This window comes from Loxodonta africana, chromosome 13 (genome assembly GCF_030014295.1).
Source record: "Loxodonta africana isolate mLoxAfr1 chromosome 13, mLoxAfr1.hap2, whole genome shotgun sequence".
NCBI lineage: Eukaryota > Metazoa > Chordata > Mammalia > Proboscidea > Elephantidae > Loxodonta > Loxodonta africana.
In genome coordinates this window covers 39,545,519-39,569,618 of record NC_087354.1, presented here as the reverse complement: position 1 = coordinate 39,569,618, position 24,100 = coordinate 39,545,519, and the positions used below count along the sequence as shown (strand labels likewise).

At 40.0% G+C, this 24,100-nt stretch overlaps 1 protein-coding gene across 1 annotated transcript in view; it reads left to right on the top strand.

The window, feature by feature from the left end:
• Window positions 1-20,700, top strand: part of TSPAN3 (tetraspanin 3) — a 28,649-nt gene extending 7,949 nt beyond the window's left edge. Inside the window, exons 2-7 of the mRNA XM_003413833.3 lie at window positions 7,883-8,074; window positions 8,312-8,386; window positions 10,481-10,582; window positions 11,819-11,971; window positions 12,209-12,292; window positions 19,802-20,700. Coding sequence (XP_003413881.1) covers window positions 7,883-8,074; window positions 8,312-8,386; window positions 10,481-10,582; window positions 11,819-11,971; window positions 12,209-12,292; window positions 19,802-19,894 — 699 coding nt within the window. The 3' untranslated portion in view covers window positions 19,895-20,700. The remainder of the gene's footprint in view (window positions 1-7,882; window positions 8,075-8,311; window positions 8,387-10,480; window positions 10,583-11,818; window positions 11,972-12,208; window positions 12,293-19,801) is intronic.
• The last annotated feature ends 3,400 nt before the right edge of the window (window positions 20,701-24,100 follow it).

The window sequence follows — 24,100 nt, the reverse complement described above, 5'->3', positions numbered from 1 at the left end:
GTTGGTGTTTGGACTTGGTAAAGGAATAATCATGTTTAATGAAATGAACCATTTTAGTAGACTAAGTCAGAATTGAAACGGAGCATGGTTGGACTAGAGAATATTATGTTAAGTACAATGCTAAAAGATTATTGTCAGGATGATTTTGAGACCCTCTTTATGACATGAGCTCCTTGGAAACTCTATGGGGTAGTTCTGCTCTGTCCTGTAGGGTCACTATGAGTCAGAATTGACTCGATGGCAAAGGGTTTTATGGGGATGACATGAGGGTGGAGTTTTGGGAAGCTTTCGGAATTGTATCATGTAGCACTACCAGTGATTCCTAAATCGCAGGAGACAAGTGAGAGACATAAAAACTAATATGACTGTGTAGGTAACCCTTTGAATTAAGTGATAAAAGATGTGTACATAAAATGGATTTCTGCTGCTGTGTTTTTTTTCCTCTCTGCTTTCTAACTTGAAAATTTGCTTTCTTGAAGTCTACCAGAGTACACAATGGTTTTGCCCAGTCTTTTTCTTCTTGACTATTTTTCCTCCCAACATTCCAGTCGCTTCCACTTTACCAATTGTACCAGAGGAGCAGTTCACAAGGCAACAAGAATTTGTCAGGTCCTGTGCCTTTAGCTGAGTGGTGTTCAGATGGACCCTCAGCTCTACACTGTCCTGACTCTTGCCAGTTTTGTCATATGAATCACCCACGTCTATTACATACGACTGCAAGAAAATCACTTCTGCTTTCCGTTATCTTCACCCAAATGTTCTGTGGGATGCTTTCACCTTCACATTTCTAAATTTCCATATAGATACACTTTTGACAATGGAGCTGTTTTGTCTCCCCAGCTGGTAACAAGTGTGTTTCATTTCTAATATTCTAATATTGCCATATGCCAGTGGCAAGTTTCACTGTGGTCGCTGTACCTCCTTTCATTCCATATTCCTTCTTCCTAAGAAAATGAAGGAATTTAGTAGTTTTGAAGATTTTAGTATTTCATCAGCTCATCTGTTTCTTTCATAGAGGATTTGAAAATTACCGCCCCCCCCATTAGTTCAAAACTGTAGAAAAAGCAATCTGATGAAAGAATGAAATTCCTTACTTTAAAAGAGATTTCACATTGTGTGTATGTAGAGGAAGGGTAAAGGGATGAAATGAAGTCTACTTCTGGAAAACATACACTTAAAATTTTACGACAGGATAGCCTTATTTTCTTTTTTGTCATGACAGCTTGGTGTATGACAAAGCACTGGCTCTCCTAGTTTTAAAATTCCATGACTTAATTTGGAACAGGGACTTATTAAAAGATAAAAATCATGGTTTTAAAAAAATTATTTCTATAGTTTCATATCTCAGTCTTTTCCTTAAATTTCCCTTTTCTTTGTAAAAAGAGTGAATATTTTTAGTATACCGTCCTGGCACAAATCATCCTTACTGGCTCAGCTTTTCTCGGTGGTGACTGAAGCAGTTCAGCTGCTTCCAGGTTCTACATTTCATCTCCTGTTCTACCTCCTCCCCCTTCTCCTCCTCCTGCAGCTGCTTTGTTGGCAAAGCCCTGATCTTTTGATAGATCTCAGTTCCATCCTGGCCCTTCAAAAGAGAGATTTAAGCACGCTCAGCTTTTAGCCTTTCTAATAGCCATGACTCCTGTATTAAAAATCTGAGTGACTACAAAGTCCCTATGCCTGCTAGCTGGGAGGTACTTATAAGCTGCCCTCCATTTACCAAACACACTTTACCGTTGTCCATGTTCTTTTGGATGCTCTCCATACTAATTGTTGGATGTCGTGAAGGCAGTTGCTTATAGATGTTTTTAGGTCTTCAGCTGTTGCTAGGGCACATACTTTGTATTTTGAAAGTAACTGGTGTCATTCTATGAATTGTTTATTATGCAATTTAATATATAAGCACCATAGATATAATTAAAAGAAGAAAAATTTGAAGTCTCAATTTAGGACACAGCCACTACTTACAAGTAATTTGGTTTCTGTAGTCTCATATCAGCAATCAGGCAGTTGTTTCTGCTTTGCTGTGTGCTCAAGGCTTGCAACTAATAAGTTACTTCTCACTGTATGTGGCCAAAATAGAGTTCTGTTGGAATCTCAACTCTGCTGTGTGAGCTGAATGTTGACTGGTTTGCAGCCTGGGAAAAGAAATTGCTCTGGAGTCTGTTAGAAAAGAGTAGGCATCAATTAGTAAAAAAAAAAAAAATGTCTTGAACATTGTGCTTCTTTAAAGAATTATTTTTATGGGATCAAACTGACAACAGTAACTCTAAAGCATAGATGAGAAGTTTTAGGGGGGCTGTGAGCCTGAGATGATAATGATAAAATAACTTGGGTAGAGATAGCAAGAATGATGACACAATGTGAAGAATGTAACCAGTGTCACTGAATTGTATGTGTGAAAATTGTCAAATGGGTGTGTTTTGCTGTGTATACATTTTCATCAAAAATAAAATAAATATTAAAAAAATAGAATAGGCTGCTTTATAAATGGCATCTCCTCCTTGCTTTGCATCGCATTTGTTACACGTCTGGTGATACCTTCTGTTGGTTTTGTTTTCTCACGGTCTCCATGTCAGATGAGTGCCTTGGTCTGGGTGGAGGGTGACAGCACTAGAAGGCTGTCACGTGGCCCATTCGCAAGGAGCACTAGGTGTGATTCTCATGGGAATCTCTTTAGGTTGAAAACTAAAATGCAGTAGTTCTTCAGCGTGCTATGCTTCAGATTAGTTATTGAGTACATACTGTATATCTTACAGTTCTATCTTGTTTTCATTCAAATTTGTGTAGGCTCAAACTTCACTTACTAGAAGCACAAAAATGGAATTCGTCTTAATTCATGCCTTTTGGAGTAAAAAAAGCTAAGACTTTAAAGGATGGGAAGATGATTAGTGAAGACAAACTGGGGGAAATTGAATTTACATTTAAGATTTCTGCTAATTCACCTTAAGTGCTGAAATTGTTTACTTTTACAAAATATGTGAGTGTGTATATACAGTAAAACCTGCAAAAGCCAGAACCTTTGTAAGGTAGAAACCTGTCACAGAAGGAAAGCTCAAATACTTTCAACTAATAGAGAGCTATAGAAAAGTAGTAAGACTGCACCCTGTCAAAGGTGGAAAATTTGTGAGACCTGCAAAAATAAGGCAGTTCCATTGAGTTGTGGCTCTCACAGGTTTCACTGTATGTATAAGTATATATGTGTATGTGTGATCGTGTGTATTACATCACATATATACTCAAGGATAAGTAGTATGTGGTAAGAGTACTAAGTAGTCCATGTGTTTCTGTAATAAGAGCACCCAAAGCAGTAAGCTGTTTCTCCTCCTCTTCTCCCTCTCCTGTGCCTCCTTTCATCCCGCAGTAGCGTGCCCATAAAGCATGTCCGTGAACTCTGAGGACCTTTGAACAGACATGGTTGCTGTAATTGTGGCATTTGTAATAATGATAGAGTATTGTTTTCTAATGTATTCCAGATGTAATGGCCATCAGGAATTCAGTAAGCTGAATTAAGTTGCCAAATCATGTTTGAATAGTGAACTAAAGACTATACACTCTGGACTGAGAGAAACAGCAAATAACAAAATCTTTTGATAGAAGGGGGAGGATGATTTCAAGGGAAGGGATAAGATTATGTTGTCTTAGGCTAGGTTCTCTAGAGAAGCAAAACCAGTGATGTGTGTGTGTGTGTTTGTGGAGAGATTCTGAGACAGATTTATCTCGAGAATGGCTTGATGTGGTTGTAGAGGCTGGCAAGTCCCAAGTCCATGGATCAGATGTCAGGCTGGAGGCTTCTCCTGACTCACGTAGCTGCAGGGGCTGACGAACTCAAGATCAGCAGGTGAGACGCAGGTCGCTGGCTTACAGGCTGTGGAGGCTGATGAATCCCAAGATCAGCAAACAGTATGGCAGGCAGCTGGCTCAGGTCCTGAGAACAGAGGTCAAATGATGACAATCTGGATGCAGGACCCAGAGCAAACAAGCAAGCTTTGCCAGAACATCCATATACATCTATATGATGCAGGTCACACCCCTGAAGAAACTCCCCTTACAACTGATTGGCTGATCACATCAGATCACATCATGGAGGGTGACTGCGTTACTACATAACTGCCAGATTACATCATTACATAACTGCCAAACTACCCATAAAAATCTGTTGCTGTGGAGTCAATTCTAACTCACAATGACCCTATAGGTCACAGTAGAACTGCCCCATAGGGTTTCCAAGGAGCGGCTAGTGGATTAGAACTGGCAACCTTTTGGTTAGCAGCTGAGCTCTTAACCATTGCACCACCAGGGCTATAAGCCCATTGCCATCAAGGTGATTCTGACTCATAGCAACGCTATAGGACAGAGTAGAACTGCCCCGTAGGGTTTCCAGGGAGCGGCTGGTAGATTCGAACTGCTGACATTTTGGTTAGCAGCTGAGTTCTTAACCACTGCACCACCAGCCAAACTATATCATTACATAACTGCCAAACTACTGAGAATCATGGCCCAGCCAAGTTGACACAGAACCTTAACCGTCACAGATGTGTACTCAATAAATTTTGATTGATATATAGGGTCACTATGAGTCAGAATCAACTCAATGGCAACAGGTTTTTTTTTTTTTTTTTTGGATACTGCTGTTTGCCAAGCACGGTTTTAAGTGTGGGATGGGGATACAGAGCTGAAAGACAGATGGGCACAGTTTATGCCCTCAAGGCGTGTTGAGACATATATAGCTGTAATTGCAGCAGATGTAATAAATGCTCTGTTGGAGCCATGCGAGGTGACATATGAGTGGATGGGGGGCACCTGATCCAGCCTGAAACCGTCAAGAATGAGTTCTAAAAGAGATGACGTATAAACTGCATATTGGTGGGTATCAAGGAGTTCTCAGGCAGATAAAGAAAAGAAAGGGTATTCCAGAGAGAACAGCAGAGGTGGGGAAATTAGAGGGTATGTGGGGAATTTGGGTATAACAGTAGTATGTTGCCCAGGGTGTATGAGGGGTTTTGAAGTCTGAGGTGGAAAACAAGGAGGAACAGCTTCAAGGGTCTTACTTACCCCATCCTGAGGGTGACAGGGAGCTAGAAAGAGTTTTGCCTTGATCTGGTTTGCGTTTTTAACAAAAATAACCCTGGTAGCAATATAAAGAACATATTATTAGGGGATGAGGAGGGGCAGAAGTAAGATTTAGAGTGAACAATGATAAAGCCCAAATTAAGATGTAAACACTGCAGTGGGGTTTAAGAGAAGCTGAGGTATGCAAATAATGTTTTGGAAATAGAGGAAAACTCAAACAGTGATCGATTACATATAGAAATGGGTCAAGGAAGGAGTATAGGGTAACTCTCGTACTGGGTTTTTCTCAAGTGTTTAACTAGAGAAATTAGGTATCTGGTGCCTTTGGCTGAGATAGGAATGTAAAAGGAAGACTAGATGAAGTGGCGACAAAGTCACAGAAGGTTTGAGGCAGGTTGTGGATGGGCTGTTTGTGGAAATTCCAGATGGGGGTGTATGGGTCTTGAGGTAATAGTTTTAGTAGAGAGCTATAGTGACTAGTGAAGCCACGGCTGATCTAACCCAAAGAGATACTAGCAAATGAGAAAAAAGAACAGGGCCTAAGACAGACCCTGGAGACTACTACCATTTCAGTCTGGTAAAGAAGAGTCCATGAAGAGAGCGAGAAGGTGAGCAGCTGGAGAAGTAGGAAGAAAATCAGTGGGACCTCTTGAAAGCCAAAGGAAAAAATTTTTCTTTTTTTTCCTGTTTTTATTTTGTTATTTTATTCATCATAGGTTTTTTTGCATAATTTTTTTTTATTGCACTTTAGATGAAGGTTTACAGAACAGACTAGTTTCTCATCAGACAGTACACACATTGTCGTATGATATTGGTTAACAACCCCACAACATGTCAACATTCTCCCTTGCCAACACTGGGTTCCCTATTACCAGCTTTCCTGTTCCCTCCTGGGCTGGTATGCCCTTTTAGTCTTGTTTTGTTCCATGGGCCTGTTCAATCTTTGGCTGAATGGTGAACCTCTGGAGTGGCCTCATTACTGAGCTGAAAGGGTGTCCGGGGTCCATACTCTCAGGGTTTCTCCAGTTTCTGTCAGGCCAGCAAGTCTGGTCTTTCTTTTTGATTTAGAAATTTTGTTCTACATTTTTTTCTCCAGCTCCGTTCGGGACCCTCTATTGTGAGCCCTGTCAGAACAGTCAGTGGTGGTAGCCAGGCACCATCTTGTTGTACTGGACTCAGTCTGGTGGAGGCCATGGTAGTTGTGGTCTTTTAGTCCTTTGGGTTAATCTTTCCCTTATATCTTTAATTTTCTTCATTTTTCCTTGCTCCCGAAGGGGTGAGACCACTGGTGTGTCCTAGATGACCGCTCACAGGCTTTTAAGACCCCAGATGCTACTCACCAAAGTAGAATGTAGAACAACATTTTCTTTATAAACTCCGTTATGCCAATTAAGCTAGATGTTCCCTGAGACCACGATCCCCACAGCCCTCAGCCCAGCAATTTGGTCCCCAAAGCAGGAGAGTTTTAAAAGAATATGTATTTTTTAATTGCCTCCATTATTCTAGCCTTCTCATTTTTTAAAGTCATGTTATAAAAGAAAAGTCAAGTTACTTTCTCAACTTCGCATATAGGGAATCTTTTTCTTGAAGATCTGATAGTGATTGTTATGTCCTAGTGTAAGAAAAAAACTGATGATGCCCAAGCTTCGTTGGTCCCATTGACTTAAGAAATGAACTGAGTTTTCAAGTTCAGAGGAGTAGATGACATTTCCAGTATTGTTGTAGAGGCTGTTTTCCAGTTTGAGGATTAATGATTTGCATGTTAAGTTTTAAGGGTGGTGAAGTAGCTCTTTTTCTGTGAAAGTCTCAAAGTGCTCTTCAAATAGCTCATTAAACCAAATGATGTAATACTTAGCCTGACACTGCATTCGCTTATTCGCATGTAAGCAAGTGGCACTGGGTTGTTCGCACAGAGCTGGTACAGTAGGATAGCAAAATGGACCATGATAGAGGAGAATGTGTGATGTGTGTACAGGTCTGCAGCTGGAGAAGGTGCCTGGAGCGGCAGCTGAAATAAGGCGTATCTGTTACACGACTTTTTACGTTCAGTATCCCCTTAGCCTTGTTATTCAAAGTGTGGCCAAGAACCAGCACCATCAGCATCACCTGGAAATTTGTTAGAACTACGGGCTCTCAGGCCCCACCCTAAACCTATTCAGTCAGAATCTATAGTTTAATAAGATCGTCAGGTGATTCCTACTTATATTAAAGTTTGAGAAGCATCGTTAGATCTAAGGGTTTGTGATGTTCTGTGGTGACTGAGCCTTCCTGCTTTGCCATTTCAAAGTCTTGAAGAGTAAGACAGCAAGTGGTTCCTACTTAATACTGTATTTTCTTTCCCCCAAGGGAGTAGATACTCAAGAGGTTAAAAATGCAGATTCTGGAGTCAGATTGCTTGGGTTCAAATCTTGGCCCAGCCACTTATACCTAATTCCCCAATCGTTGAGGGCAACTATGATGAGCAAAGGTTGAGCTACAGATAAGCCTTTGTTATGTGTGTGTGTTTTTTTTTTTTTTCATTTTTGTCGTCAGTATTGCTTATTGGATTCATGGGTTTTGGTCCTAGCTAAACCATCAATTACTGAGAAGTTGGTGGAATTTGGGAAGCTTTTCAACTTTATCTGGTAAAGAAATGTTCTTAGTAATGAATCATAGGAGACTTTTCAGCTTACTGGGGAAAAAAAAAGTCTACAAATAGGTTTAAAAGTGATGGGAAATCTCATTAAATTAGAACCTATGAAGAAATAGTAGGAACATTTTACTGGGCAAGGCTTACAGACATTTGCCAATGCTCCGGTCTTGTTTTTTACAGGGAGCAGCAGGCATTTTATGTTACGTGGGAGCCTATGTCTTCATCACTTACGACGACTATGACCACTTCTTTGAAGATGTGTACACTCTCATCCCTGCTGTGGTGATCATAGCTGTAGGAGCCCTGCTCTTCATTATTGGGCTAATTGGCTGCTGCGCCACAATCCGAGAAAGCCACTGTGGACTGGCCACAGTAAGTTAGCATCTGAGTGTGTGAAACGCAGGAGTGTTCAATTTGTATTACACTCTTCTTGAATTGAGCATGAAACTCCATAGACTCCTTGGCTGTTGTAAGAATTGACAGAATTAGCACTTGTCTCAAACTTCTAACAGTCATCTCTTCTAATCGTTTTTTTTTTTTTTTTAACTAAGAGAGCATTTAGAGCTATTTTTTCATTTGTATTTAATTTTTGTCAATATTTCTTTACAGTTTGTCATCATCCTACTCTTGGTTTTTGTCACAGAAGTTGTTGTAGTGGTTTTGGGATACGTTTACAGAGCAAAGGTATGTTGCCTGCTGAATTAACAATGCTTTAAAAGGTGGTTTAAGTTTTTCAAGTAAAATAGAACAAATATGTTTTATCAAAGTAAACTTTTTTTGGCCTTATTTCAGTTTAGATACTGCTTTAAATATCTAAAGGAGCCTTGATGGTGTAGTGGTTAAGCACTCAGCAGCTAACCAGAAAGTTCAGTGGTTTGAACCCACCAGCCGCTCTGTGGGAGAAAGATATGGCAGTCTGCTTCTCTTAAGACTGTAGCCTTGGAAACCTGATGGGGCAGTTCTGCTCTGTCCTGTAGGGTTGCTGTGAGTTGGAATCAACTTGGCAGGTGGTGGGTTTTTGGTTTTTAAATATCTAACATTAATTAGAAATTTTGTTAAGACTTCTAGTCTCGTTAATGTCCAAACCCGGTTGCTGTTGAGTCGATTCCGACTCATAGCCGCCCTATAGGACAGAGTAGAACTGCCCCATACGGTTTCCAAGGAGCACCTGGTGGATTTGAACTGCTGACCTTTTGGTTAGCAGCCGTAGCTCTTAACCATTACGCCGCCAGGGTTTTGCTCATTAATGTACCAGAGTGTTAATTCTACTGCTGTTGACTATTTAAGTATTTAATGTTCTTTAAAGTGTCTCAGAATAAGCTACAAATGAATACTTGCTCAGTTGGGAGGTTTACTCAAATTTCCTCAGCCCATAAACTTCCTACCTGAGAAGGAAGAAATATCAGTTTTCTGATTTAGAAGAATTAAATTGAGTGGTTCATTTTTTGATTGTCTCTTTTAAAAATGCCTTGGCCCTAGACAAAAAAAAAAAAAAAAAGATGAATTTGAGTTGTGATCCTACTTTCACCTTAAGGAACACGAGGCCAGCCACTCCCTTCTTCCTCCTCTTTCTTGATTATTCCCTCTTCTTTTCTTTTCCTTTTCCTTTCTGTTTTGCCTGCTTTTACTTTCCACCTCCTAAACCATTTAAAGCTAAACAGGCTGCTTTAAATTGACTATCTTAATTATCTTGTTAATTAATTGTCTAGAACCATGATAAAGGTTTAATAGACTCATTCTTGTTTAACTTACTACTTTAAGTCAAAGGTCTGATGTACCACTTAATATTAAAGCCATTGATACATAAGGTACTATGCAGCTGTGCCAAAAAATGCAATGGTATGTGTCCCTACCTATGATCTGGTTGGAAACCCTGGTGGCGTAGTGGTTAAGTGCTACGGCTGCTAACCAAAAGTCGGCAGTTCGAATCCGCCAGGTGCTCCTTGGAAACTATGGGACAGTTCTACTCTGTCCTATAGGGTCGCTGTGAGTCGGAATCAACTTGACAGCAGTGGGTTTTAGTGGGTATGATCTGGTTATCAATTTTATATTTGTATCAGTTTTATAATTGTATCATATCACTGATACACTTACCAAATAGGTCTAGACATCTTAGAAGGTTAAGGAGAATCGGGGACAAGCAAACATTATGAAATGACCCCTGCTTGCCTCTTTACTCATTGGCAGCAAGAAGTTATAAAAAGTTTATTTTCTGTCTCCTCTTGATATTGAGCTGCAGCTTTCTCATAAAGGGCCACTTCTAAGGACTGATTTTTTTGACCTGCTTTTGCAGGTTTTGCATATTTGGCCAAATCCAAACATCCTGTATGTAAAAGGGACATAATGTTGGCATTTGTCCTAAAAGTATTTTATGGGGCTTTAAGGTTGTTTTATTCTTACCTCCTTTAGGAAAGGAAAAAGAATAGATCTTCTAAGAATATACAGAGAACTTATTGAAAAAGAAAGGTGGTCCATTTGTAATTTAGAACATTAATCCCACGACTCAACTGCTTTCTCCCTCTTGAATACATTGTTAGCCTGCCATCTTGCATACAGCCTTCCCTTTGAATGCTTTAAATCCATGTGGTATAATATGCCCGAATTTTACCTGTCGGTCTGAATCTTAGGGAGGCAGGAAGGAAGAAAATGTTTTTCTTACAAGAAATTCAGGGAGACTGGCACCTTGCAAATAGCCATTTAAGCATTTTAGCTAGAGCCTTGACTGATGTTACTTTTTACCAGTATTTTTGAAGAAATAAATCCTTTGATTTGATTCAGGTGGAAAATGAAGTTGATCGCAGCATTCAGAAAGTGTATAAGACCTACAACGGAACCAACCCTGATGCTGCTAGTCGGGCTATTGATTATGTACAGAGACAGGTGAGCTCTCTTGAGGTGAATTTGTTGTTGAGGGCCAATCATTGTTGTGTCCACATTAAACTAACTCTGTTATTACTGTGTAACTTAGCCATGTACCTTCCCAGCTGTGGTTAGCCTCCTGCTGTGTCTTAATATTTTTCCCCAGCCTTCACCCTTCAAAGGTTTTTTCCATCACCTAGTCAAAGCCAGAGAAGAAGCATCAAACTATTTTTAATCATCTGACATTTTATCCCCTGAAAAATAATAATTAGCCAGAGAGGTGATAGTGGAAAAAGAGGTGTGTATCACAAGAAAGGTGGGAGTCTGGATGGACTCTAGGGCACGTAGAAGGTCTATATCTACCTTCAGAAAGCAAGACCAAAAAAGGTGGCAGACAAAACTGTTTAAAAAAAAAAAATTAAGGACACAAAGGAAGAGAGAATAATATGTAATAGATCTATGTACTGATAACCCAGCTTCCAAAATTATCAACCTTTGTGAATCTTATTTCATCTATTAACCCTTCTCTTTTTTTTTTTTTTTTGCTAGCTTATCTTAAAGCAAGTCCCAGACATCTCAGATAAAATATTTTAAACATTTTGTCACTGGAAATAATTTTTAACTCAGAACCAATTATTTAACATGTAATATACAAAGATTTTTCTTAGCTAGAAACTACCCCGTACAGGCAGTGTGGTTTTCATGTGGAGGTTCTAGAGCTACACTGCCGAATATAGTAGCCAATCATGGATATTTAAATTAAAATTAAAAATTCAGTTCCTTGGTCGTACTAACCATATTTTAAGTGCTCGATAGTGTCCTATGGCTAGTGGCCTCCGTATTGAATCACACAAATATAGAACATTTCCATCATTGCAGAAAGTTCTATTGAACAGCACTGTTCTAGAGTAGCTTTTTTTTTTATTGTGTTCTAAGTGAAAGTTTACAATTCAAGTCAGTCTTTCATACGAAAACTTGTACACATCTTGTACACATCTCCCTAATGTGACAACACACTCCACCTCTCCACCCTGTATTCCCCATGTCCATTCAACCAGCTCCTGAGCCCCTCTGCCTTCTCGTCTCACCTCCAGGCAGAAGCTGCCCACATAGTCTTATGTGTCTACTTGAGCCAAGAAGCTCACTCCTCACCTAGAGTAGCTTTTTTTTTTTTTATAGTGCGTGGAACTCTAAAGTTCCACCTAGGTGTGTGTTTTTTGAGGAGTAACATCTCCATTCTCTTTCTGTCTCCTTTAGCTGCACTGTTGTGGAATTCACAACTACTCAGACTGGGAAAATACAGACTGGTTCAAAGAAACCAAAAACCAGAGCGTCCCTCTCAGCTGCTGCAGAGAGACCGCCAGCAGCTGTAATGGCAGTTTGGCCCACCCCTCTGACCTCTATGCCGAGGTGAGTTGGTCCCTTGGCCAAGGCTTGAGTCTGGCCTGATAAGCTGCTTTTTTCTGCGTCTTCTCTCTACCCGGCACTTCTTTTCTGCCCTTTAATGCCGTTTTATTTTACTGTAAATCATTTCTAGATGCATTATCTTTTGCTTTAATTACACATCTAACTTTTGAAGTAATTTACAAGTCTGCAGCTTTCGCTTTTGAGAAAGACTTGTAATGTGGATGACTTTATGTGTTTCAGGGTTGTGAGGCTCTAGTTGTGAAGAAGTTACAAGAAATTATGATGCATGTTATCTGGGCAGCACTGGCATTTGCAGCTATCCAGGTAGGCACGGCTAGCCAAGGAGTGGTTATCACAGCACACTGGTCCTCGGTGTCAGCCTCAAAGGATTTTAATCACTAAGTGCAGTGAGTCTTTGTCTATATAGATAACTTGGAAATGATTGAGGTACTACCCACCAGTTTCCAGCATCTTCCATTTCATGTCTCTAGACCTAGACTCAGAGTGGTCTAAAGAAATCAGAAATCTGGAAGGGGAGGGGACTCTTCGCCTTATTTTCCTGCCATGCTTAGTGAGTAGCCCTGTTCAAAATACAAACAAACTGTTGTTATAATGGATACTTGGGAAGTATTTTAAAAGAACTTAACAGAATTCTAAAAAATTCAGCTCGGAAATGCAAAAATTTTATTTAAATCTTTCATGTGCTATTTCTACTTCCAGTTCTTGTTTTTCTGTTCTTAAGGGTTTGGTATATGTCATATACAGAAATCAAGTACTGGTACTATAACAATATTAGTCTCTTAGACTTTCGGTAAAAGCTAAGATTCTAGCCTCTTCTCTATTTGTGGGCTTAATTTGTTTTAGATTATCAGCCATCAAGAAACCCATGACATACATCACTTGGTTCCTCTGAAAGTGTGCCACGCCACTTTTTGTAGTTATGGGGAAGTGGTTTCCCAACTCCTACCAGTGAAAACAGTTGTTTTTTCCCCCTAATAATAGCTTATGCAAAGTGCCTGATAATTGCCTAATCGCTTCTCACTTTATCAGCTCCCAGCCTCCCTACCTCCAGAACTCGCTTATCCGCATCCCCACCTAGAAACAATTGAAGGAAAATTGCCATTTTCCCATCCAATACAGCTACCCACATTCCCAGTTTCTCAGATACATACAGTGTATTGTATGGATTCTGTTAGAGGAGTCTTATAACTGAGAATAGCCAAATATTCTAAAATGATTGAAAAGCCTTCTCATCAGATCTGATTCTCAGAGTGTTCTATTAGTTGTGCTTGAAATAGGCTTCAGATCTATTTTGAAGAACGTATAGATACCTTTTAATTGTTAGATAAAGCAAATATAATTGCTAGTTTAAATGTAAATTGCTTGGATTGCCTGGTCTTTGTGTATTTGAACAGAAGGTAGTGTATGTCATGGGAAGTAAAGGGTGATTGTTTACTTTGCTGTTATTCAAACAGCCCTGAAGTGATTCATTAAAAAGTCTAGCTCTTTATTTGCTATGGTCTCTGCCCTTCTAAGCATTTACTTTGTGGCTCAGCATAGCAGTAATCTGGTGATCAGCAGGGATGTATTTCATATTTTGATAGTCTATGCAAATACATTCATTTAGCTAAAAATAATGAAACACGAGGGAGGTCTCTTTTCCCCAGTAAAATCCTGCCTGTGCATTCTTAATGATTTTACTTGTGGTACTCACGCTGCAAGTATTAACATGCAGGAAAAGAGCTTTGGAACTACTACTGTATGGTGCTTATGATCATAAATACACAACATGTACATAGAAGACTGATGGAAATTGTCACTTCAGCTATGCCCCTCATCTAGTTAAGCTTAATAACCACCAGGTATTTATTTACTATTAAATCTTTTTCAGTGGGGTTTAATACTTTATCTAGTCTCTTCAAGTATGCTGGCCATATGTGTTTTATATTTAAGTGGCCCTGGCTTAAGTAATAGCTGGGAAAGGTTTGATATTTCTAGTTCAGCAAGGCCAAGTCAGGGATGTAGAACTTTCAGGGATTCAAAACGTGGTGGTTTTGAAAATAAGAAAATTTTAAGGGAAAAAAAATCCATTTGAAATAATAAAAGAATTTTTTCCTGTTTTCTTTTTTTAAGAATACCTCTAAATGTTCTAAATTTTGATATTCAAAATCTGATGTAGATTGGTGACCTAGGTGTGAAAAGTCTGAAGAAAGGCAGAACTAACTCAGAGCTCAGTGAGCTTTTGTACTTGTACACCAATGCCGAGATGGAAATTGAGAGCTTGAAGGATTCTTGCAGATTCTCCAGTCCTTGTCCCCTTTGTTTTAAATGTCACAAAAATGATTAAGAGTGAGGTAATGTGACTTATGACTGGTACACAAATAGTGGCAAACCCAAAGCTTGGACTCCAGCTCCTTGTGTAATCTTCCTCCAATTACAAAACTGAGTTGAGACTCTCAGAAGATTAATGCCTATATTCTGTTATGAAACCTGGCAGGCAGTTCATGCTTCAGTAGGATAAATGTCACAATGTGATAGCGTCAAAATATATATCATTAAGACTTTCTTTCAGGTTCTAAACCTTGGAAACTCTGAAAGTTATAATAGGAAACAGTTTTAAATATTGTCTAAGATCGAAAGACAATTTCTGGTAGTATTGCGAGTATCAAAACAGTTTTAAGCGTAGTCTCCCTTGGTTTTAAGTTTGATTTGTGGTACTTAATATTAAGCCATAAAGGCGAATTTAATAAGGAATTTTCTCTTAAGCTTAATTTAGCTATAAAAGGCTTTAGTTTGGATATGGACAAACTGTGGGCCTCGTGGGCCAAATCTGACCTGTGTTTGTATGAGCCAAACAAAACTTACTTGTTCGTGTATTATCTGGCCACTTGTGGTGTGCCACCGTGGCAGAGTTACGTAGTTGCAACAGAGACCACATTTGTCTCTTGGCTTCTAGAGCCTAGAATATATACTATATGGCCCTTTAAGAAAATATTTGCTCTGGTCTAGTTAAATAATCTGGATTTGGGAAGGACCAAATGACCAAGAAAGAAAAAGCTGAAAAATGTTAGTCAATTACTATTGTAGAATTTTTAGATATAGGAGAATGAGGTCTTTAAAATTTTATTATACCTCTCACCTTAGCTTGTTAAGGTATTTCACTGTCTTTGAGAGTAGCCAGTCTCTTAAATTTACAAAGGATCAGTTAAGAATCTTAGATTTAAAGGGTCTGGTCATAATAGACAAAAATCTAGGCTTTGATTTAGCAAGCTCTTAAGTACCTCTTGGGGGCAGGACTCTGCAAAAGCAATATGGGAAAAATAGAAATTGTCAGTTTCTAATTTGGAGTCCCATGAAGTTGGCATGTCCTCAAGATGGAGTGATCAAAAGCAAGCTTTATAGAGAACTGTTTCCCAAGACCGTGTTGCCTTTTTCTGGTCTATACACCAAATGTGAAAATGAGATTGCTGTGTCTTTTCTCCTTCTTGGCTATCAGTTATTTATTAAAATGAGTTAAAATACATAAATGAATAGGCACTTCAAATTGGACCCTAAGGTAGGAGTTAAGATCCAGTGGCTTGATTCTGACACTTTTTTTTTTTTTTTTAAAGCCTGAGTAATTCTTCCTTAAAAATGTCAATCAAAGGGTGGAAAACTAATTCTTGATTGGCCCAGATTTTATTAATTTATTTTCGGGGAAGTGGGGGGTTGGGATCCATCTTAATTGTTAAGTTTTTTTTTTTTTTAATTGAAAATACCCATTTGATAATAATTTTTCCAAATGACAGAAGAGGGTATTTAGTAAAAGGTAAGTCCCCTTCTCAGTCTTTTTTTTTTTCCTTAATCTGCTTTGAAAATATCTTCCTTTTACTTTTTATTGTGGTAAAATAGATATGACAAAACATTTGCCATTTCAAGCATTTTTACATGTACGATTCAGTGGCATTAATTGTGCTCACCAAGTTGTGCAAACATCCATTTCCAATTTTTTTTCATCGCCCTAAACAGAAACTCAGTGCCCCTTAAGCAATACCTACCTCCCACTTGCCCCTAGTATCCACTAATAAACTTTGGTTTATGCATTTGCCTATTTTAGATATTTCTTATAAGTAGGATAATATACAATATTTGACCTTTTGTATCTGACTTTTTTCACTCAGCATGTCTTCAAGGTTCGTTCATGTCATAGCATGTATCAAAATTTCATTTCTCTTTATATTTCTCTGAATAATATTGTATGCATGTACCACATTTTGTCCGTTCATCCATTGATGGACTTTTGGGTTGTTTCCATCTTTTGACTGTTTGTTGCAGTGAACGCTGAGGTACAAGTATCCTTCTCAGTGCCTGTTTTCACATCTTTTGGGTATGTTCTAGGAGTAGGATTGCTGGGTTATATGGTAATTCTATGTTTAACCTTTTGAGGAACTACCAAACTATTTTCCACAGCAGCTGTACCATTTTACAGTCCCGTCAGCAATGAGGTGAGGTTTCCACTTTCCCTGCCTCCTCTCCAACTCGTATTTTCTGGTAATAGCCATCCTAGTGGGGGTGAAGTTTCTCCCAGTCTTGACCCCCGATTCTTGAGTCCCTCCCTGCAGAGGCAACCGCTGTTAGGAGTTTCCATATATCCTTCCCAAAATAGTTTGTGTTTATGAAAGCACATATTTTTTATGCAAATAGAAACTTACAGGATGCAGTTTTGTGCTTTACTTTGGTTTTTTTATTTTTTGAGATAATTGTATATTCACCTGGAATTGTAAGAAATAATACAGAGATCCCTTGTACACTTAGTCCAGTTTCCCCTGTGTGACATTTTATAAAACTGTAATATAATATCACAGCTAGGATATTGACAGTGATACAATCCACAGATCTCCTTCAGATTTCTCATTTGTGTCTACGTGTATTAAATTCTATACAATTTTATCACGTGTAGCTTCCTGTATCCACCACTACAGTCAAGATACTGAACAGTTAAGCCCCACAAGAATCCTGCTTGTTACCCTTTGATAACCACACCTTCCTCCCGCCCATCTTCCCTCCTCTTATTCCTTGTGGTGGTGGTGGTGGTTGTTAGGTGCTGTCGAGTTGGTTCCGATTCATAGTGACACTGTGTACAAAAGAAGGAAACACTGCCCAGTCCTGCGCCATCCTCACAGTCATCGCTAGGTTTGAGCCCATTGTTGTAGCCACTTTGTCAGTCCATCTCGTTGGGGATCTTCTTCTTTTTTGCTGACCCTCTACTTTACCAGGCTTATACCCTGACAATCACTAATCTATCTTCCATTTCTAAAATTTTGTCATTTCAAAATGTTATATAAACGGAATCATAAAGCTTGCACTTTGCTTTTTAAAAACAAGTTAATATCTTTTGGATTTACCTTGATTATTTCATGACTGCGTAGTAGTCCATCTTATGGGCATACTTTATCTAACCTTCACTAATGAGCACTTATTACAAAGATGCAAGCAGTGAATATCCTCTGTATACATGTGCAAAATCTAGTTATAGCAAAAATGTATGGCCGTGAAATTGAGGGTCAGAGTATGTGAATGAATTTTGATAGAATTTCCAAATTTTTCTCAGAAAAGGGTGTTTCTAGTATACAATTCCAATTGCCATATATAAGAATACCTATTTCCACACACCGTCATCTACACAGTGTGTTATAAAACACTAATCCTTGGTAGTCAGGCTGTTTTAATCACCACTTGTCCCTGTTTTTAGTGATCAGTTTTGCAGTGGCTGAGTGCTGTGTTTGGGCTCAGCAAATATTAGTTCTCATGACTTGAATATTGCGGGAGAAAATGCCATTGCAACAGGTAACATTGGAACTAAAATATTTGTGTAATATCTCCAGGTCTACTGTTAGAACATTTCAATAATCAGTGAAATTTCACTTTTGGCAAAGCTTTGGAAATGGGCTTGTAAAATACTTACTAATGAGGGTTGGACTAAGTTATTGTGTGGAACCTAATGTTTTAAACAGACTCATTCCCAAGCATGAGTAGGGTTTTATCAAGCTTATTTAATTGTTTTTTAAATCAATACAAGTTGGCTTAATTGAAATTGAAAAAAAAATCAGAAAAGAAATGATACTTCAGACCCCATTTAGAGAATGCTGACTCCTTTAGTAGAAGCTAACCAACTGAAAGGAATGTCGGAAGTGGGGATGGAAGGAGGTATTTTTTCCCCCAACAAATCAGTAATTTCTCAGCTTAGCGTTTTTATTGCTCAATTTAACATTGCCTGAGAACATAATTGTGTTTGATTTTATAGCTGCTCTAAGAATGTTTTGATATACAAGGAACAGGAGTGTATTTCTCCAGGAGTTAGATACTAAACACGTCTAGAATTAACAAGATACTTAGTAAACTTTCAACAATATCCACTTTTAAAATGCTTCCAAGGTGCTTTGCAATAGTTAGCACTTAGCACATACTGATATAATGAAGCTGAAGAATTTACGCAGCAACTATAAATCTGGAATGGGTAGAAGATAGGCTGCTGTGAGGGCAGAAATTGGAGCGTGCAACTTTATACCAGCAAAAATTCCGGTCGAGGGCATCCCTATTCTCTGGATGTGTATCTCAGTACTAGTTACCTTCCACTGCAGACTCTCAGTACTAGTTGTCTTCCACTGCAGACTTTCAGTACTAGTTACCTTCCACTGCAGACTCTCAGCACTAGTTACCTTCCACTGCAGACTCTCAGCACTAGTTACCTTCCACTGCAGACTCTCAGCACTAGTTACCTTCCACTGCAGACTCTCAGCACTAGTTACCTTCCACTGCAGACTCTCAGCACTAGTTACCTTCCACTGCAGACTCTCAGCACTAGTTACCTTCCACTGCAGACTCTCAGCACTAGTTACCTTCCACTGCAGACTTTGAGAGTCTGTTCATGGCTTGGGTACATTTTGCTGAAATTAGATTGACCCCAGTTGAACTGAGAGCCCTGCCTTTTAAAATCAAGTAACTGAGGCCTTTTGTCTTCAATGAAAAGTTAGAACAAATTACTTACTCTTACTGAGCCCTTTGGTTACTGTTTATGTTTTATGAGAGGCCACATCAGGAATTCTAGAACCATTTTCTCTTTAATCCAACTTAATCCTCTTGCTTATCAACAATAACATGACATGACTTTATTACTATTCCCGTATTCCACCACAGGGAGATTATGACTTATTAAAATAAAATGGTAAAGGAAGAATGACCTTTAAAAAGTAATATGCATACGTAATACCACAGAACCAAACCTAGATTTCAAAAACAGTATTGGAAAGGAACAAAAATAGTAATTCTGAAGAAACAGAAACCTCCAGGCTCACCATTTTTGGGTGTCAGGATTGGTTTTCCACCCTAGGGCTGTTGGTCACTGACAAACTGAATCTCCCCAGAATCCAGATGCCTGAAAAGAGTGCCCTTCCTAAGGAACCCTTCAAGTTCCTCAACACACAGAATCCTGATCATTCCGCTCCCTGGACCTTCTCTGCCTAGTATGGAAGCTCTTTGCCACATTTGTCTGAATTTAAATAAAAAATGCAACTAGGTCGTCTCACTGGTTACATTTCAGGTGGTCAGTAGTCACATGTGGCTAGTCGCCACTGTATTGGACATTGCAGATGTAAAGCAAGGAAGCTGAAACTTGATATTTAGGTAATTCCTAAAAAATAACATATCCATAAAAAGTTCCTCCTGTTAGGTCGCTACTGCTGTTTTGATGACCTGAGGTCAGTGAACTTTGAAACCGCTCCAGTACCGACTCGGAAGTACACACTTGCCGTGAGAGGGTTCTCAGCCTTTTTTCCCGTGTCTTTGTCCCCACAGCTGCTGGGTATGCTGTGTGCGTGCATCGTGCTGTGCAGGAGGAGCAGAGACCCTGCTTACGAGCTCCTCATCACTGGTGGGACCTACGCGTAGCAGCAGCAGATTCACACCTGAGCTTTCTAGCCTGGTTCTGATTTTGGAAGGTGAATTGAGCAGGTCTGCTGCTGTTGGCTTCCTGAGTTGTTTTAGTTAAAGCACACGCATCCTGGTGTTGGACAGAGCAGCTTGGCTCTTCATTTACCTACCTACCTACCCTCCCACCTATGACTTTCTTTTCCCTTGTTCTAGCTGATTCTCCACATCCCTGAGTTTTTAAGTTCGGTGGTAAATGTTCTAATATCAGAACTATTTGCAAGTTGTATAGTGTGGTAGAATTAAAGGAGGTTGTGGGCCTGCTTTTGTTACCTCCAAGCATAAATGGGACTGATTCTGAAGTATCACCGGACCCTTTCAGTCTTCACAGTCTTGGCCAAAGGTTTTGGGAGGGAGGGGGAGGAAGTCAGCTGTCTGGTTAAAGTTAACACCAGGTGGTGCCCCTCATCAGTGTCCTTTTAAAAAACATATACTGTAGTCCAATAAGATAGCAGTTGTACAAAATGGCTAAAATAGATTTTAGAGTCATAAGGTATGTATCTTGGTTCATCTTCAAAATCAGAGACTGATCTTTGAAACTAGTGGTTTTTAATCAAAGCTGACTTTATAGGAGGAGTATAATGTATACACTACTGTTTTAAAACAATTAGTGTGTGTGTGTTTTTTTTATGATTGAGCCCATTCATCATAAGTCTTAAACTCATTTGGAAATAATGTACCCACGTAGACTAGCAAAATAGTATGTAGATGTGATCTCAGTTGTAAATAGAGAAATCTAATTCAATAAACTCTGTGTCATCCCCCAACACGTAGTTTTTAATTATTTTGGGACACTTGAATTCCAGAGCAGCAGCGTAATGTTTTAAATGTTGGTGCTGTCTGTAGTCCATTGTGATTTGCATGTGTTTTAATTATATCTGATGCCAAGTTCTAAAGACCTTGGTATTCAAGAAACCATGAATGCTTTTCAGTCATATCCTACAAATATGAGCACCTGCTGTGTTCAAGGCTCTGTGGATACTGTGGTGGTGCTATGCTGTTCTTTGTCTCCAAGGAATTGGAGTCCCAGTATAGGAGATATATACAGAAACAGATAATTTCCATACAGTGCTGTGATTTGTAGTGAGCAAAGAATGGGAGATAGTAAGAGCTGCGCTTAACCACAGCTTCCTGTAAGAGATGCCTGAGCCTGGAGGCTGAATAGGCTTGCGGGAGAGGTTACAAAGGAGTGTAAAATGGGATAAAGCCGGTAGGGAGCTACAAATAGTTCCTTTTGCCTGCGGCTTAAAATACAAGGCTGAGAAAAGAAGGTGAGGAAGTGGCAAAACCAGGTCCCCTGGGGTCCTACATGGCACCCTGAGGAGCTCAGAGTGCACATGGTGGTAATGAGACCTTTTGACAGGTCCCTGTGGCTGCAGTACAGAGGCTGGATTGGAGTGAGTGTGACTAGGCATTGGTTCAGTTGTTACACTCAAGAGAGAGTTTAAGGGCAAGAAGTAGGGCACTGTTGGTAGAGGTGGTGAGGTAGGTAGACTCAGGGACAGTTTAGATTGGGAAAAAATGGCAACATTTGATCATTGATTGGATGTGGGGCAGGGAGAAGAAGGAAGGAATCTAAGATGAGTCCCAGGATCTGGCTTGGTTAACTGTGGACACTGAGTTAGTTGGGACCAGCTACTAACATTAGGAGCAAGTGACAACCAGATCTAGGGTGAGTTCACATTCAGCTTTGGACTATTGATTTTGAGATGTCCGAGTATCATGCAAGTCTGTCCTGCCCGACAATGGAGAAGACACGGGAAAGGCGAGGAGGAAAAACTCCTGTTCAGAAAGTGGAAGTTAACAAAACATTCATGATTTCAGAGAGCTCCAAGGGATTTGATAATGTTACCACTCACCCATCCCACCTCTCGTCCCCCCTACCTGTTGCACAGTTGGCAAGAGTGTTTTGCTTGTCCTGCTGACCTTTCATTACCATCATCATCCCCCTTCCCTAACCCTGCCCCCCTCCCAATTCTATGGCTACCCCATCATGGGTTAGAGCTGAGGTAAACTATGATGTTGGTTACTGTCTTAGTCATCTAGTGCTGCTGTAACAGAAATACCACGGGTGGATGCTTTTAACAAAGAGAAATTTATTTCCTCATGATAAAGTAGGCTAAAAGTCCAAATTCAGGGCATCAGCTCCGGGGGAAGGCTTTTTCTCTCTGTCGGCCTCCTCATCGATCTTCCCCCTCCCCCAGACTAGGAGCGTCTCTCTGCAGGGATCCCAGGTCCAGAGAACACACTGTGCTCCCAGCACTGTTTTCTTGGTGATATGAGGTGCCCCCCTCTGCTGGATTCCTTTTCCTTTATCTCTTGAGAGATAAAAGGTGGTGCAGGCGACACCCCAGGGAAACTCCCTTTACGTTGGATCAGGGATGTGACCTGGATAAGGGTATTAGAATCCCACCCTAACCCTCTTTAACATAAAATTACAATCACAAAATGGAGGACAACCACACAATATACAGGGAATCATGGCCTAACCAAGTTGACACATATTTTGGTTGGGGGGCGCATAATTCAATTCATGGCAGGTAGCTCTTTCAGCACAACAGAACTGGGCCCCTACAGTAGGAAATTGCTTGAGGGAAGTACACCAATTGGTAGCCCACTTCTTGAACTTACCCAAGAAACTAATTCCACATACTCCTCCCTCATACATTTCCATTTGCTTGCCCTGTGCTCTCTCAGCTGGACCAGATCTGCCATGTTAACAGTGAAGCCAGAAACGCAGGATGACAGCTCCAGGGCCAGGTTAGCCATTCTAGCTCCTGCCAGCTTCAAATTGTGTGTAGTTCCTAGTACAGTACTGGAAATGCCCTTTTTCCTAGCCTGGGAACCCCTAGAAAGGGAAACTGTCCATGTCGGCTAAGGCCATATAAATTCAGCTTCTACCTGCTTACCATCCCCAGGTCTCTGCCACACCGCATGGAGCTGAGACCAAGAGTTTGTGTTATCCTGAGACCCTATTCTTCAGAGGGCAAAAGAGCCACTCCACCTGTCTGTAATGAATGTGCTCTCCCCCTTTCCCAGGGTTTCCCCGACCTTGTCTGCACATTGGAATCACCTGGGGAACTTTGACAACTACAGCTGCCTGGGATCCCAGAGTTTGTGTAGTCTGGGGTGCCAGTGTGCAGCCAAGGCTGAGAACCATTATGATATCCTGTTGCCATTATTGTTTCCTGTTGCCTTTTTTAAAAAACAAACTTTATTTGGAAATAATTTCAAACTTAAAATTGCAGGAATAAAAGTCAAACTTATAAGGCCTGAATATCCTTTGCTTAGATTCCTACTAACGTTTTAACCATTTGATTTATCATTTGTGTTCTGGCATGTGCCCTGTCTCTCTGCCTCTACACATACTCCCAATACTTCAGTGGGTATTTTCTAAGAGTAAACGCATTCTTGGACATAGCCATAGAATAATAAAATTCAGTAAATTTAACATTAATGATACTTTAATCTACCACTTGTATTCTGCTTGACCTCATAATGTCCTTTATAATGTTTTTTCCTGGTTAGTTCTAGATCCATTCTAGGTTCAAGTATTAATGTTTAGGTGTCATGTCTCTTTGGTCTCTAGAAGTCTTCCATAGTTTTGTCAGTTTTGACATGGACATTTTGGAAGAATAACCCAGTTGCCATCGAGTTGATTCTGACTCATGGCAACCCCACGGGTGTCAGAGTAGACCTGTGCTCCATAGGGTTTTCGATGGCTTATTTTTTGGAAGTAGATTGCCAGGCTTTTCTTGCCAGGTACCTCTGGGTGGGTTCAAACCAACAACCTTTTGGTTAGTAGTCTAACCATTTGCACCACCCAGGGACTCCAGTCCCTTTATGTAAATGTTGCTGCTCATTTTGGGTTTATCTGCTGTTTCCTCTTTCTTAGATTCAGGGTTTGCATTCCAGGTAGCTAAGATTCTACCTGGTCATGTTGTGTCCTCTCAGAGCAGTGCATCTGGAGGGACACAATGTCCATCTGTCCTGCCTTGATGATCACCTGGTGTATCATTCAGGGTCTGGTGAAGAGAACATTTGAACAGAGCTTGTTTCAGCTTGTCTAAAGTGAGGCTAAAACATCAGCGTCTTAAAATTCTTAGGTGATTGCGTTGAGCAATCAGGGTTAAGAACCACCCCTAGTCCCATACATAAACTATACAA